We start from the raw sequence: 17,194 nt of genomic DNA on the forward strand, positions 1-17,194 counted from the left end.
GATTTCAACAAAACCCAATTTGACAAACTCTGAGAGCTGTTGGGAAATACTCGGTGGGAAGAAGGGCCCAGATAAAAGGTGCTCCAATAGAAGGCTCCCCAAACACTGTAAAGTATCCAGGAATGGCTATAAGAAGCTAGGTCAGCTAAACCTGGCACAACTAGATTTAAATTTGAAATGCAAATGGAACAATCTTAAGAAGCAGAAGACAGGTTGAGTCAATAAAGAGGAATCATAATAAATGGCTGAATTTAATTCCATAAAGTTTTATTAAATGCCTACTCTGTTTAGGCCCTGGGATTACAAAGATGAACACAGTTCCTGCCATCAAGAAGCTTAAATTCTACTGAGGAGAATACAACCTGAACAGGGAAAATTGAGGTGGGAGGAAGTACCAACAGCTAGTGCCACCTGAGGTGTGTGGTTTGCAAAAATCAGCTCTTCTTTTCCCCCATTATTTAATTACTAGCCTCCTAGTTGCCTAGAAGAGTGAATCTGACTCCCTAAGCATCTAACATTCCCAGAGTAGAGAGCTGGGCCCATTAAATTTGTTGCAACCCACAATATATGTTACAACCCACGTGCAGAAATATGCACATTTGCAAATTTGCAGATGGCCAAATGAGTCCTACTCAAATGTACAGAACCATTTAGAGTTTTCTGGAATCATTAGGACTTTTAGCTCTGGCTTGAAATAAGCAGAATAAGCTTTTTACTCAAATGGGAACTAGTTGCGCCTTTCTAAATCATCAAGGCAAAGGTCTTGAAGCTAGGTTTTCACAAGTCCTTTCTCATGGGTTCATTGTTAGTGTTTGCTGTTTATGGAAAGTCATATTTTTGTTTATAGCTATATATACATATATGTACATACATACACATATATAGGTATACACACATATACATATTTATTTAGTCCTTGCCAAAGCTGGAGAACCATTTTGAGATATTCAAAATCAAATGAAATGTCAGGACATTAAGAAAGTAAATTATTGCAATTTACATATGTACATACATATGGATATGTGGGTTTTTGCATATGTGTGTATATATATGCTTATGTATGTATGCATATGTATGTATATATATAATATACATATATATATATATAAATTGCAATAGTCACCTTTCTTAGTGTTTTTATATTTGATTTTGAATACCTCATAAAGCTACTCCAGTTTGGGCCAGAACCAATCCACCCATCTGCAGATAGGTATTTCTACATATGGGCCATACTAGGTAACCATCAGATCAAGAACAGATATCAGAAAGATCCTATCCAGTTGGAGAAAGAGACTGCCTTCCTTGAGCAAGGCTCAGCATCACAGTGCGCTTTCTAAAGGAGGGTGGCTGGGGGGGTAAAGATAACCAGTGGATTTGGATGGAGTCAGAAGGCCTTAGCTTGAAAACCCTATTTTGCCACTTCTTAGCTCTGTGATCTTGGTTCACTTAACCTCTTTGGGCCTCAGCTTCCTCATCTATAAAATGGGAATAGTGATATTTACATTGTCTCTCTGAGACCTATGTAAAGTACTTTGCAAACCATTAAAGCCTTGTGTAAACCTTGCATTATATTGAAGAGCCACTCACCAGACTGACCTCCATGACCTTTGTGACTCTGCTAATGCTTCATTTTCCTCTAGAGGTGTCTGTCCTGCACGAATAAGTTTTGCTTCCACCTCTGTGCCTTTCTTCAGACCATTCCTACCCCCATCCCCCATCTATTTGCTGGTCCATGCCCATTATACTCTTCAAATCCCTTCACAGAACAAGGAACCTCACTGTGGTCCATTCAACTCTTTAAATCCCTGTAACTTCAGATGTGACATGTGTAAATATGCCTCTGCTATGGTATCCATACAGTATAGAGATTGTTACAGACTGATGTACCGAGTATGTTTATGTATGTGTACACCTGTGATTTTGTCAATGTGGAGACTCACTCAACTGATGAAGGGTCTTGTTCGCAGTCCCATAGCCTGTGTTTGTCAGAGGTAGGATGTGGACAGAGAGAGGGCTTTCTAAAAGCAAGTCCACCCTCCAGCCACTCTGCAGTGCTGTCTTTCAAGTAAGTTATGCGTACAAAGAATCCATGTCCTATCATCTCAGGCTTTTTTTTTTACACATTTTATTGTTGTTCTATGGATGGTTCAGGTTTGGTTCTTGAAACTCAATTGTAAATTCCTTGAAAAGCTTCCAAGACTGGGACCCTCGAGTTCCAGAGAAGATCGGATCATTTTCAGATTTGCCCCATGAGGAAGTTGTCTAAGGCCCAGGTTTAACTAATATCTCAGTCTCTAGACTTGGTCTGGTCCAAAGCTCAGTATTTTGCCATTTATTCTTCAACTGTGGACCCCTAAATACTGCCACCCTAAGATGTTTATCATATTGTGTTCTTTTTACCCTAAGTCACATAATAAATAGTTTCTGTGCTTTTTGTAGGGACTTATTCACGTGGGAAAATCATATCCAACATGTAACGGAAAGGTAATTGAAAGTGGGTAAAAGAAATCTACCATAAACTTATGGCTCCCAACCTGTTGAATCTGCACAGTGATCTAGTTTCTATTTACTTTCCCAGACGTCTGGGGTTAACACCCCATTTGTTTTAGGGGAAGCCACCTTCATGACCTTCCTTCATCCTAACCTCCTATGAAGAGAGCCTTGTTCTCGGGATTCTCTATGAACCTCTGGTTCTACCCAAACCTTTTGTCAAGATTTAAAATTTGGTTCCAGACCCTTAGCTAATTGGCAGTCACCTATTCCACTGAGCCTTGGTGTGGGCTTATGGCCCTCCACCTTCTGACCACTGTCTACTTTCCAAAGTGTTGGGAACAAAAAATTACCAGGTTTTCTTTCTCATCACCTCAAAACACTTCCAAAAAGTTCATGATCCCTTGCTTCCTTCCAACTGTGAGTATGCCTTCTCTCTCCTTTGTGCTCCCATGACCCTTAAGTGCCTATTATACAAACAGTAGTTGCTTAAAAAATGCTTGAATATTAGTACATTTTGTTTACTAATCCCAGGCCACAGACACTACACTGTGTGTAGATTACTTCTGTGTGTACAGTTGGTGGGTTGATTCAGAGAATGGTAAGTAACTAATATCGTTACAGTAGTCCCAGTCCATGATGACCAAATGCTGTGACTCAAATAGGCATCCAAGCCACTGCATTCTGGAGGCCAAACTTGTTGTGATTGGTCATCTTTAGAATCAGGTGGGGATTGGTCTGACTAGTGGCTGATTTCACAGTAAAGGCCTCCAAGTGGCTATGGAGGAATACAGATTTTACTTCGTTTTTGGATGCCACTCCCTCTGAGGTTACCTCCTGCTTACTCTGTATATGTCTTGTACATAGCTAGTTATTAATTTGTTAACATTAGCATTTGAATTGTGAACTCCCATTCGAATGAGAATTTCTTGAGATCAGATGCTATTTTACCTTTCTTTGTATCCCTAGCACTTAACATAGTCCCTGGCACATAGAAAACATTTAAGAAATGGTTTTTGATTGATTCAGATTAACATGAGATAACTGCACATTGGAAAAGCCATTTAACTTTTGTTGGCTCCCGGTTCGCCATCTGCAAAAAGGAGGAGTTCAGATGAGATAGCCCCAATTCTGAATCAGGGATCCTGTGATCAAAAGGATAATTGCAAATGTCATGTCTCCCCTCCCTTTTGAGAAGGTGGTCCCTGTACAATAGGTGCCTCTACTGTCTTTCAATCTCTTCTCAACTCTACAGTCTGGCTTTTAACCTCACTATTCAACCCAAACTGCTCTCTCCAAAGGCATCTGTTAACTACCAAGGCTAATTAATGGCCTTTTCTCAATCCTCATTCTCATTGACTTCTCAGAAGCTTTTGACACTATCACCCATTTCTGAATTCTCTCCTCTTTAGGTTTTCAGGCTACTGCTCCTTGTTCTCCTTCTACTTGTCTGATTACTCTTTCTCTGTCTCCTTTCCTGGATCTTCATCCTTATCACACTCACGAATCATAGGGGCCACCAAGGCTCTATCCTGGGCCCTCTTCCTTTCTCCCTCTATGCTATTTCATTTGGTGATCTCTTTGGCTCCCATGGTTTCAATGATCATTTCTACAGAAATAACTCTTGGATCTAGTTTGTACATGTTTCCTCATTGTCTCCTCCGTTGGATTGTGAGCTCCTTGAGGGCTGGAATGTCTTTTGCCTTTCTTTGTATCCTCAATTTTTAGCACAGTGTCTAGCGCATAGTAGACACTTTTAATAAATGCTTATTGACCGAAATCCTCCAGTCTCAACCTCTCTGCTGCCCTCTGTTCCTACATCCCCAGCTGCCTATTAGACATTTCCAACTTGAAGTCCCATAAACTGAACACGTTCAAAACTGAACTCATTATCTTTTCCCCCAAACTGTCCCCTCTTCCAGACTTCGCTTTTACTATTGAGGATACCCCATATTCCCAGTCACCCAGGCTTGCAATCTGGATGTCATCTTGACTTCTCCTTCTCATTCCCCATATCCAATGGATTGTCAAGGCCTATTGGTTTCACTTCACAAATTCTCTTATAGATGTCCTCTTCTCTCCTCTGACACTGACACTACCCTGGTACATCCCCCTCATCATTTCACATCTGGACTATTGCAGTAGTCTGTTGGTTGGTTACCCTGCCTCACATTTCTCTCCTATTCCAATTCATCCTGTTCTTAGCTGTTCATAGTCTCCCCCTACTTACCTCCCCAACTTTTACCTTTCCAGTCTTCTTCCACTTTGCTCCCCTCCATGTACTCTGGCCTCCTTGCTGTTCCTCAAATGAGACACTCCATCCCCCAATTCATTTTCCCTAGCTGTCCCCCATGCCTGGAATGCTTTTCCTTCAAATTTCTACCTGCTGGCTTCCCTGGTTTCCTTCCAAGTTTCAGCCAAAGTCTCAGATTCTGCAAGAAGCCTTTCCTAGTCCTTAATTTTAGTACCTTCCCTCTGGAATGATTGCCAACTTATCCTTCTATATCTCGTTTGTACACAGTTGTTTGCATGTTGTCTCCCCTGTTAGATCGTGAATTTCTGGAGAATGAGGATTGACTTTGCCTTTCCTTGTACTCTTTCTTTGGCTTTCTTAGCACAGGGCCTGGCACATAGTAGGGGCTTAGTAAATGCTAGATGACTCCAAGCTACCTTGTCTGGCTTCGATTGTGGGAAGTTAAGATTATTCAGAAGATTGGACCAAATTTTGCATTGGTTTTATCTTTCTCAAACTAAAAAGAACAGAACACAGAGACAGGGGAGGGAGCACCATTTTTTTTTAATCACAAAAGCCAAAAACCATGTGTTGGTTGACTTCAACCCCCATTTGAAACTCCAGCCGCCGCTACTCATTTGTGGCACAAGCCTTGGATGTTCCGGGGCTGCCTGTGGCTACTGGTATAGTTACAAATGCCCCCCCCCCCCCATCTCACTGCCCCTTGTTGCTACTGGCAGAGACTTAACTGAATTCTATGAAGCCATGAAAACAAACAAACAAACAATCCCATGATCAGGATCCTCAGGTGATTACACCCATCTGTTAAATCTACCACTAAAGCTGTCCTAGAATCTCCTAGAAGAATGTTTCCTTTGCTAGTGGTTCCGGGTGTGTGGCCTAGCCCTTAAAAATCACTTAAGACCAACGACTAAGGGAAGATAACACGTAGCTCTCCAATATGTCTATTTTAGTTCAGGAACTTTGAGATACTCTGACGCCATTGAACAATGACATACCCAAATAGTAAAACACGAACCTGACCTCATGTTTCAGAGGCCATTTGGACCTGGAATAACTTACTAGTTCAGGACCAGGTCTGGCAAACATGTCCATTCCCTTTCCCTCTTCTCCAGTTCCAAAGGCCAGAGCTACACTGGTCCTGACCTAATCTTATCATTCAGCACCCTGTGAGTCTTCTTCTAGCACGTGTGCATCAGGTCCCCTATTGGAAGTGTGAAAACCTCAGCCAACTTCTAAGCTGGACAGAAATGATGTATTTTAGCAAGCCTCTAGCCAGGGGAGCCGGCTGTCCACAAGGTACCACTATGTTTACAGAAACAGAGGCAGTATGTGATAGGACTTTGGCATCCAAGTTTGCGGAAATAATCTTCCCACTATATTAGGGACTAATCTACGTAGGGATCTGGGTCCAAGTTAGAGTGCTACAGTTTGAGAGAAGAAACCAAAGTTAAGGGGAGAGTGGCAAAGCTAAGAAGTTATAAGGCAGAAACCAAGGTGGAAGGAAATTAAAGCTTTTTTATTTTTTAAATGGGGAATCCATTTTTGAGAGGATTTAGCAATTGCCTTTAAAACTGATGTCTTGCTCATCCACCTCCTTCCAGAGAGGGGATGACTTAAACAGCAAAATGAGACTTACAAAAAATTGGACATGACCACCAGTGTGTGAATTTGTTTTGCTGATACATATTTGTTATGAGGGTTTTCTTCCCCTCCCCTCCCCCACATTCTGTAGTGGGAGGGGGAGGAGGACAATTGAAGAGAGAGATAATAAGCACACTATATATAATAATATACACACATATGAATGTATATATATATGTGTGTGTGCATATGTGTGTGTGTATATATATATATATATGTATGTATGTATATATAGTTAATGGCTTGCTGAGATGGCAATCATTACTGAGGACAGAGTAGTAAGAAAGCTAAGTTGTCCATATGGCAGAACTTCCAAAGAACTGTTAGAGAATCATAGAAGAAATGACCAAAGGAAGCTGTGACTTTCTTTTTATGGATCTCTGTAATAAAAGGCGACCCCCCCCTTTGTCTGGGCTGGGAGTGGGGAGGGGGAAGCTGTCTTGATCAGTAAATGAACCAGCAAGCATTGATTAAGAACCTTCCATGTTCTAGACAGTATCCTAGGCCCTGGAGACACAAATACAAAAGAAAAAAAAAACCTACTGATAAGGTGCAAATATGCCATTGCTTTGTGGAAGAAGAGAGAAAAGGGGGGAGCCGATTACAGTGCAAAACCACTTCATATATGATATGCAGAATGATGACTTGGGTGACAATGGAAAGGAGAAAGCTGGAAGACTTCCAATGACTTTAAGGTAAAGACAAGATTGGGCTACTTTTGGGATGAAATACAGAGGTTTGGGAGGGCTGGTATCTGTAAGGATAATACGGTAAAGTGGACTGTCAGCCTCAAATCTTAGCAGCTACAATTTAAACTAGATTCCATAACCACAGACTGCACCCCTAATGCTGGTGATCAAGTCTGTGGTTTATACAATGTTTTAAAGGTGACCCTGTGAGAGTGAAGATGAATCTATCCTTCCCTATTGGAAAAAATCAGCCTCTCTAGGTGCATGCTCCTCCAGTGGTGATTTGGAAATGTCATCTTTGGATGTAAGGAAGAGTGAGCTCTCTTTTTAAAAGGCTCAACCAGTTCTTGCTAGATTTAAGAGACGATTGTCTTGGAGAAACTATAAAGGTTCTTCTCCCCCGTTCCTTGTTCTGGCTAAGCTGCTTTATGCTTGCCCTGGAGCCCCAGGTTACACACACACACACACACACACACACACACACACACACAAAAGCACGCACGCACGCGGCCCCCCCCCCCCCAATCAATTTCTCTGGCCCTTTCTACTGCAGTTGCCTGGATCTCCTACAAGTTTTCCACGTCCTATTTAATCTGTAGCTCCTAGAAGTGCACAATCCCGTGTTCCCTTCTGGGGTTTACCATTGCTGAGTCTACTGAGAGGATTAGCTTACATTTCTTACTCGCAATTTTACTGAATCAGCCCTCAGTGTCATTTTTACCTTCTTGTTCCTATTCATTTTGTGGTCCATTATGTGCTAAGGTTCTTATTATCCCTTTCAATTCTACCCAGTCATGCTGCCACCTATTCGTTTCACTAATTGCTCCATCCTGGCTTCTCTACCTTATACCTTGTACTGGAACTACATTCTACTTGTTCTGACCACATTTCCAACTTCAAAAGACTTATTAAAATCCTATTGTTCTCCTAGAGGAGTCCCACCCCCATCCACCTACCCCAGCTGGCGGGACAAACGTGTGACTGACATCTGGGGTGTGCACAATAATGAGACCAAAATCCGGGGGTCAGATCAGAGAGAGCTGAGGGACGAAGCATAGCTAATACTGAGAACAGAAATGCTAGGCTGAGCGACGTGTAGGTATCGAGGTCGGAGGTACACCGCCGGGGTGTCGATGACCTCCCCGGGTCTTTCGTTTGTCTTCCCGCAGGGAACATCGTGGGCGTCTGTGCGGTCCAGCCACTGTCCCCTGCCCCTCCCGTCCGGCCGCGCAGAGGGCTGCGGTCAACATGGGGTGAGACCTCCTGCCCTGGAGATTTGCGCTTTGGCAGGGTCCCGCCCCAACCCCCCCCCCCCAGCCCCCTGCAGCTTGGCTGAGTCCAGAGGCGAGGCTAGGGCGGGGCGGGGCGGGTCCCGGCGGGCGGGGAGGGCGAGCCCAGGAGGTGCTGGGGGCACAGAGGGCAGCGGGCGGGCGGCCGGGGATCGGGGCAAGGGCTAGTGCCTGGGGCCGCCCGCCCGAGGGGGAGGAGGCTGCGGCTGCCCCTGTCGCAGGTTCGCTGGGGAGCGGGAGGGAGGCAGGGACATGGATAGGGTGCGGTCTGCGCGGGGCCCGAGCCCGGATCTCTTCCATTTCCCCTCTCACTCGGCCCCGGGCCGCGCCGCAGACGGCAGCAGCTCCCGCTCTGCCCCAGTCGCCTGACCGCCGGGCCGGGGTGCAAACCGCGGGGTCCGGCCAGCCCGCCGGTCCGACCAGCCCAGCCCAGCCCAGCCCCACCGGCCCGCAGTCCCGCCGCCCCCCGCCGCCGCCGCGTTGCCAAAACAAACGGGCCGGCCTATTTATTGGCGGCCGGCGGGCTGGGCAGCTCAGAGCCGAGGCGCCGAGGGGGACAGAGCGCCGCCACCAGCCCGGGCCCTGGGCCCCAGTCCCCCGCCACCCCGCAGAGCTCCGTCCCGCCCCCGCCGATGGCGCTCCCGCCCGGAGCCCCTCAGCGCCACCCCAACGCCTGAGCGCCCCGCAGCGCCCCCGCCCGCCCGCCCGGCGCCCTCGGCCGCTCCCCCGGGGCTCCCGGCCATGTCTCCGGCCCGGCTCCGGCCCCGACTCCGGCTCTTGCTGCTACTGCTGCTGCTGCTGGCGCCGGCGGCATGGGGCTGCGGGCCGGGCCGGGTGGTGGGAAGCCGCCGCCGGCCGCCGCGGAAGCTGGTGCCACTAGCCTATAAGCAGTTCAGCCCCAACGTGCCCGAGAAGACTCTGGGCGCCAGCGGGCGCTACGAAGGGAAGATCGCGCGGAGCTCCGAGCGCTTCAAGGAGCTCACCCCCAACTACAATCCCGACATCATCTTCAAGGACGAGGAGAACACGGGCGCCGACCGTCTCATGACCCAGGTGAGTGCGACCTGCCCGCTGCTGACACCGTCAGCGCCCGGCGGCCCAGACGACCCGACCTGGCTGGCACCTTCTTCCAAGCTGCCCAGCCCGCCCCCTTGGCACCTGCCCACACTGGTCCGCCCTGCCCCCTTTGGCCTCCGTCGGGCCGGCTCGTGCCCCACGCCTCCCCGAGGAATCCCGGGGGCTCAGACTGGAGCAGGTGCACGCTAGCCGGTCCGGACTTCCAGGGCCGGGGATCAGGGTGGGATGGACTAGAGACGGAATAGCCCAGGGGTGGGGGTACGGTGGGAGAGTGCCCAAAGGAACTCTGACCCGGGGCCACGTAGGACGTCTCTCTGTCTCGGGAATCTTCAGGGTTTCTCCCAGCTTAGTTCTCCATTCTGCCTGGGGATGCGCACTTAACTCCTGAACCCAACCCTCCCTGGTCCCCGGAGCGACGCTGCTAGGAGCTCGGGGACCGGGCTTCCTCTACGACGTCCTAGCAGTCTTCTGCTCCCGCCGCTCCTGGAGTTGAGTCCAAGCCAAAACGGAGACGTGTCTGGGCTTGAGCGCAGGGACTTGGGGGAGACCAAGCAGCAGAAGATGAGTTGCGCTAGTACTGGATCAGGAAGGGGAGGGACCCCTGTGGGAGCTGTCCCTGGAATCCAGAGGCTGAGTGTGTTGCTGGGGGCTCACGCCAGATGGGGAGATTCACTGTTTCTGACACCGAGACCCAAAGCCGAACTGTGGGAGATTTCAGGGCTTGGCTAGGGGTGTTGGGCAGGAGGGATGGAACTTTAGAAGTGGGCTTGGATGGGAAAGGACCACGATAGTGGGGAAGTTAGAAGAGAGCTGACCCAAGTGGCCCGAAACTCCCGAGTCCTTTAGCTGCGGAGCCGGGAGCCAGAGTTGGACAGGAGTGAGTCCCCGAGCTGGCTGGAGCAAACTTGCCTAAAGCCAGGGTGGTAAATGGGGAGAGCTCCCTCTCACTTCTTCCAACCTCGACATTCACCCGGTACTTCCCAGTCTGCTCCCTCTGTGGCTTCTTAGAAGACCACAGCCCCCTCTTCTCCACCCCACCCCCCACCGTCCAGCATCTATGCTTTAGCTATGGATTGTGAGGGGGAACATTGAGAGTCGTAGAGCCGGGCAGGCCCTAGTTTGTGAGGCCGAAGGTTGGCTGCTGGCAGGCCGGGGCTCTGTGGAATGCAGATAAGGATCCCGGCAGCGGGCTCGACAATCATTGACAGCGCCCAGCTTCGGCCCTGGCTCAGGGAGAGAAGGAAGGCGGACTCTCCGGCCCGAGGAAGTAGCAGGAATAGGCTGGGGAAGAGAGGTCAGAGATCCGGGCTTATCCGGGAGGGGAAAGAAATGGGGGAAAGGCCCCTTCAAAAGGGAGCAAGCGGCTGGGCCGGGACAGCAGAAGCCCAGGAGAAAAGCTGTTCGGATCCTGCATGCAAACCGGCCATCTAGTTTCTTCCAGAAGCGGCTGCCCTCTCTGTCTCTCTCACACCACCTCATCCAGTTCTCTTCAGCGCTGTCCCTGCCCCCACCCCGCAAAGGTTTGCCGCTGTTGACTCCCGACCCGAGGAGTCCAAGGGTCTGTGAGGCTCGGTTTGACTCTTCATTGCCCCCGCCCCATTAAAGGGAAGAATAAGTTCAGCTCTATAAACCAAGGATGTTTCCTGGGTCGGAGAATCTCTGATATGTTCCCTACTCGTCCATCTTCCCCCATCCTCCCTCTCATCCTCCCTCAGTTACTCTTTTTGCCTTCAGGTCCTGTGTAAACGTCAATAGTCTACACTTCCTTGTTCCCAGGCCCCGGGACTCCAGACCCACGGGAGTCAGCGGCTGTAGCTCATCTCTACAATCCCTCCCCTCCAGTTAGTCCCGCTTCCCAGATTCTAGGGATTTGGGGCGTGCGGCCGGCTACCTGGATCACTTTTCTGAGCTGCCCCAGGAATCCATTTCTGTTTTCCCGTCTTTATCCCTCCGGGTAGCTCTGTGACCCCCGCCCCTCACCAAGGTGCTGAAGGCGCGCTGGTCTGGATGAGAACTCCGTTTAGGCTGTCAACCTATCGCTCTCCACTGTCCAGTTCTCCCTCCTTTCCCACTCCCCGGCCCCAACGGCCTTAGTTATCAAGAGCAGCGGTGCTCCTTTTGCACCTCCCTACTCAGTATTTTCCCACTCCGACCGCTCCAGAGTCGTAGTCAACTTTCCCAGTCCCTGTCTGCGTCCCTGCCTTCAGATCTGTAGCTGGGGACAGGGAAGGAACCGAAGGAAGGAGAGATGGTCGGTATCTCTCTTTGACCAGAAAGACATTCTTCGATACTCCCTCTCACAGTACCCAGGGTATAAAAGTTCGGCTGCAGATCTGAGGGACGATTCAGGTACGCAGTTATTGGGCTGGGCGCTTGGACCCTTTGCCCAACCAGGGTGCTCTCTACACCTGCCTTGGACTCGACAATCCCACCCTTTGCGGGACTTCCAGCCCTGAGGCTGCGGTGACACCTGCTGGGCATAGCGGTTCCTGCACCCCTTTCCTGTCCCGTTCCGGCTAGTCCTAGCTACTTGTAACCCCCCGCCTTTCGGCCCAGCGTTGTTGGGTGGGGAAAGGGGCACGAAGCCCCAGAAGCCGAGGTCCGAGGCGATATAAGGGAGAACAAAGAGACCGAGACATGTACGTGCATGGGCTGGCAGGGAACTTTGGGCTTGGAAGCAAAAGAAGAACGGAAATAGAGGCTCCCACTCGGAACTGGAGCTAATCCTGCTTAGCCAGGGAACACAAGGAAGGTCCCGCGGGTTTCTGCTCTTAAGAGCCCTGAGAGGCAGGGTTTAGGTCTGGGAGACAGAAGCTTCGGGGGTGCAGCTGATCCTAGGGTCGTTCAGAAAGAGGGCCGTCCAGGAGGTGCGAGATTCATCCTGGTGGAGTCTCTGGGTCAGGGATAGAAATGGGTTCTATCATTTCATATGCTTTTGCCAGAAGGGACAAAGTTGGGAAGTCGTGGTCAAGGAAGCCCTTTCTTGTCCTGTTCCGCAGATTCGACCCGCAGGCCAGAAGCACGTGCTCGCGATACCCCAGTCTCCTCTTATTTAGACTGTCCAGTTTACCCTTCTGAAACCCGCGGTCCTCCCCACCTCCCGCCCCTTCATTTTTCACTGACTCACAAGTCTTCAGGCACCCAGCCACAGGCGCTAGTAGCTAAAGCCGAGGGCGCTGGGGCGCACGTGAGGTTAGACCCAAGTGAGGCAAGGCAGGAGAGGACACCAAATTAGGGGTACAGAGCCTGATGATTAGGTTGGCCGCTTCTTCCCTGGAACAATCTGGTATCTTCGCTGTGTGGGCTGACCTTCCAGCCCCTTCTGTCCTTCCTCACCCCCAATACGAGACAGAGCTTTCGTTGACTCGAGACCCCACCCCCAGCTTCTGATCCTCCCATCTCTCCCCTTCTTTCCCCTCGCAGCGTTGCAAGGACCGTCTGAACTCGTTGGCCATCTCGGTGATGAACCAGTGGCCAGGCGTGAAGCTGAGGGTGACGGAAGGCTGGGACGAGGACGGCCACCACTCCGAGGAGTCGCTGCACTACGAAGGTCGCGCCGTGGACATTACCACGTCGGACCGCGACCGGAACAAGTATGGGCTCCTGGCAAGGCTGGCAGTGGAGGCCGGCTTCGACTGGGTCTACTATGAGTCCAAGGCGCATGTACACTGCTCGGTCAAGTCTGGTGAGCCTTCGGGAGACTGGGCCCGGGAGGGGCGGGGCCGAGGACAGGGCAGGGGCCGGTCGGAATGAACTAAGGAGGTGAAAAAGGGGTGGGTGAGGCACAATGGCCCTCAGCAGGACGTTGATACCGCCCCCCTCCTCTGCTTGTGACCACTTGTCCGTCCCTTGCTTGATAACCTCATTAGCCAGCACTCTAGAGTGGTGGGTTCAGTGCCCCTGCCCCGAGCCTGGGGCCACAACCCAAAGCCACCCTTCAGGATGGGCCCAACACCCCCCAAGCCGCGCCGGGACGAGGAACAAGACCAAAACGAGATGGACGGATGGAGGGAGCCAGGGGCTGGCAGAACCACTCAGTGCCCAACTCTTTGGGCTGGAGAGTGGAGGTGTTGAAACTGGGGTGCAGATTGGGACAGTGTTTGCCTGAGGCGCCTTGTTTGGGGAGCTGGGATTTGTGCTGTACAGAACTGAACCCCAGATCCTTTGGAGATTCAGAGCTTGGAGGGGATTTCTGTATGCCACCATGCAGGTTAGGGCCCCCCTCCTACTGTGTAGCTCTCTCTACCCAAGGGGGCGCAGGCGACCCCCAAACCCTGACGCTGGGCGATTTGGGGCCAAGCAAAGAATGAGAGCCAGAATGGGCAGCATGGAGTTAATAAAGTGGATTTTCCTGAAATGGCTGCCTTGTCAATCAGAACTGGCTAGAACTGGGGTCTTTCAGTACCAGTCCCCTACACTGATTTAACATAGTGCCCTTTGGGAGAGTATACAAATGTTTTACCTACCCTACTGGTCCTCCTTCCCTTCCTTCTGACTCCCATCCCTCACTGGCCCTGCACAGTAACACAACACATAGATCTTTGCAAACAGCTCTGTATCCCAACTCTCCAGACTCATATGGTCTCCAAGTCAATGATCTCACACTGATGGTGTGAATACACTAACATGAAGTCATACACTGAGCTTCCCAAGTCACCTTTATCTCAACCAATATTATTCATAACCAATCCCAAATCCATTCATTCGCTCTTTCCCTTTAATCTTGACCATCCCGATTTCACATATGGATCAACACCACACATTTCTGTTACTCCTAATCCTACACTGATTCTGCTCATTGACCTTGGCTCATCCACTAATCTCACCCCGCACTGTCCCAGTACATTGAGCCTGCACACTGACCCTGTATGTGGCCTGGAACCTGGTGACCTTTGCGATTCATAGTGACCTGAACTTGGCTACTAATGTACAAACTTGTAGTCGGTACTACATTCCCTCCCCCGTTCCTCCCTCCCCAATAACTGGACCTATACTCCACAGACACACAAAGCATGACTTAGGCAGGGAAAAAACTGGAAAAACTCCAAAGGAAGGCAGTTTTTGTCTGGGGAGTGAGAGACATTTGAATCAGGGGTGAGAGATAAAAAAGGAAGTGATATTCTATACAGGAGCGGGGATCTAGAGGAACCAAGTCTATTGCTTTCCTTCTTGCCACTTCTTCCCCATGATGTCACCAGACTTCTCTTTTTCCCTTCAGTTTTGCAGAGGTACCCTTTGTCTCAGTGTTACAAAAAGGGCCCTGGAGCTTAAAGAAAACCTTCACCTTCTATCCTGCTCTCCTTCCCCCATTTCTTGTCACAGTTCTTAAGATGGGAGGGTGTGGGCTTTGCTGGGGCTTTGGTTATGTTGCATGTTGTGTTCTCAGAACGAATGGGGATGAGATGAGGTGACGACATGATCTGGGTTTGGGACTGGCATTGATGAGGAGTCAGGTCTGCCTATAGGAGGGAAGAAATGGAACCAGGCAAAAGGTTGAGGTGGGAATAAAAATGGGGTCTCTAGGAATTAGATGCCTCCTCCCTGTGGGTGAGCTGAGTGATGAGGCTAGGAATCTGAAATCCATGACAATAACCAAGTCTCCCTACCCTGTCCATTCTCCCCACAGAGCACTCAGCTGCAGCCAAGACTGGCGGCTGTTTTCCAGCAGGAGCCAGGGTTCGCCTGGAAAATGGGGCTCAAGTGGCCCTGTCTGCCTTGCGACCAGGGGACCGGGTACTGGCCATGGGGGAGGATGGGAACCCAATCTTCAGTGATGTGCTCATCTTCCTGGATCGGGAGCCAGCCATTCAGAGGGCCTTCCATGTTATAGAGACCCTGGACCCACCCCGGCGTCTGACACTTACACCAGCACACCTGCTGTTCACTGCAGATAACCACACAGAGCCTGCTACTGGTTTTCGGGCTACCTTTGCCAGCCAAGTGCAGCCTGGCCAGTACGTGCTGGTGGCAGGGGTGCCAGGGCTGCAGCCTGCCAGGGTGTCAGCTGTTTCCACTCGAACAGCCCCAGGGGCCTATGCCCCTCTCACGAAGCATGGGACTCTGGTGGTTGAAGATGTAGTGGCCTCCTGTTTTGCAACTGTGGCTGAGCAGCGCCTAGCTCAGCTGGCTTTCTGGCCCCTTCGTCTCTACCACAGTCTGTCATGGGGCAGCAGGACCCCAGGAGAGGGTGTACATTGGTACCCTCAGCTGCTCTACCGCCTGGGGCGCCTCTTGCTGGATGAAGACAGTTTCCATCCCTTGGGAATGGCAGGGATGGGCAGCTGAACAGTGTCCCATACCCATTCACCCCCAACCCACCATGCTGGGCATGAAACCTCCCCCACCTCAAATCCCTCTATCTCTCAACCAGGAGGACTCTAGTCCTGGTGGATGGTGAAGGAGCATGGGGAGGGCGGTGGGGAAAGGAAGACCGACTTGGTTACCGGGGAGGCATGCCACATTTAACACTAAAGTGAGTGACCCAAGGCTCTCTTCCAACCTGTCACGAAGACAATGGATGTGGGTTGTTAGGTGTCCGGCTTCTACCCACAGAACAAAAACAGCTACCAGGAACCCTCTAGAGACCTTGACGTTGGCTTATTGCTCCCATCACTTCCAACCAATAAGCAACGCCCCCCGCGCCCCTTCATTGACTTTAAGAGGTCTCATGCTTCCAGTCCCAGGTCCTCACCCTTGGGTTAAGGTGCACCTTCCTTGATGCTGCTAGATTTCCCAAGAGCAGGGTGAAGTAGAAGGTAGTAAGTTCCTGGACATATGGAGAGACAGCTCTCGAAGTTCTTCACTCAGCCACCGGGGCTTGTAACTTCTCTCCAATACATTCCCGGAGAGCCCCAAAACACTCTTGTTATTGGTGGATAGCGTTCTTGAAAGCAACCGGAACTCTGTGATCTAGCCAATAGGATGGGGGCACTCGAGCCACTCACCTCGAAAGACCTAGGAGAATAATACTCGGAGTGCCCCGGAAAATGTGCGTGCGTGTGTGGGGGGGTGGATCTCTTCTTCACCCCAGCCCGGACCCTGCGTGGAGGGGGAAGAAGGTTCCCCACAACGTGAGATGGGGATGAGGAGCACTGGCTCCCGGACTAAGCACAATTCCCTCCCCATCTAGGTCTCCCCCCACTGCACCCCCTCCTCCACTCGTGTCCCCCCCTTCTTATTTATTGGCGTGGAGGGGGAGGTCCATGGGGGCGGTTTTGAAGCATTTTTGTCTTCTCTTTCTTTTGTAATAAACGTTATTTAAGATGTCACAACCGTGGGGCAGGGTCATTGTAATGAGACCAATAAATTGATTCAACGGTGATGTGGGCGGGTCCTTTGGCCCCAAATTCTCATTCGTGCATAGCTGCAAAGCTGTTTTCCTCACATCAGTCGGGTGAATAGGGTAGTACAGCATTACAATCCGTATTTTACAACGTCACCACGGCGCGATCCCCCGTGATCCTTCCGGACTCCACCTGGTGCTTAATGCAGTTAACTGTGGCCAAGGAGAAAAGCTACCAGGAGGTACTATAGATAGGGGATAGCCCAGACCTGATTCATTTTTCCTTCTACACCTTGGCCTTCTGTGGATCTATTTCTACTTCTCGTCTGAGCCCTACTTAGGGTTTGGCATCCTGCCTTAGTCTATGGATAGCTCTGCAATAAAAGCTCACTGGAGGACTTTAAGGCTTACAAAATGCTTTCCTCACAAGGAACCTATGAGTCAGGTAGTGGAAACAGTATATTTTATA

At 50.4% G+C, this 17,194-nt stretch overlaps 1 protein-coding gene across 1 annotated transcript; it reads left to right on the top strand.

The window, feature by feature from the left end:
- Nucleotides 1-9,107: 9,107 nt before the first annotated feature.
- Nucleotides 9,108-16,762, top strand: IHH (Indian hedgehog signaling molecule). Its single transcript, XM_036753578.1, has 3 exons — nucleotides 9,108-9,419; nucleotides 12,867-13,128; nucleotides 15,070-16,762. The coding sequence occupies exons 1-3, from the start codon at nucleotides 9,108-9,110 to the stop codon at nucleotides 15,726-15,728; spliced, it is 1,233 nt and encodes a 410-aa protein (XP_036609473.1). The 3' UTR covers nucleotides 15,729-16,762.
- Nucleotides 16,763-17,194: the final 432 nt, after the last annotated feature.

This window comes from Trichosurus vulpecula, chromosome 4 (assembly GCF_011100635.1).
Source record: "Trichosurus vulpecula isolate mTriVul1 chromosome 4, mTriVul1.pri, whole genome shotgun sequence".
NCBI lineage: Eukaryota > Metazoa > Chordata > Mammalia > Diprotodontia > Phalangeridae > Trichosurus > Trichosurus vulpecula.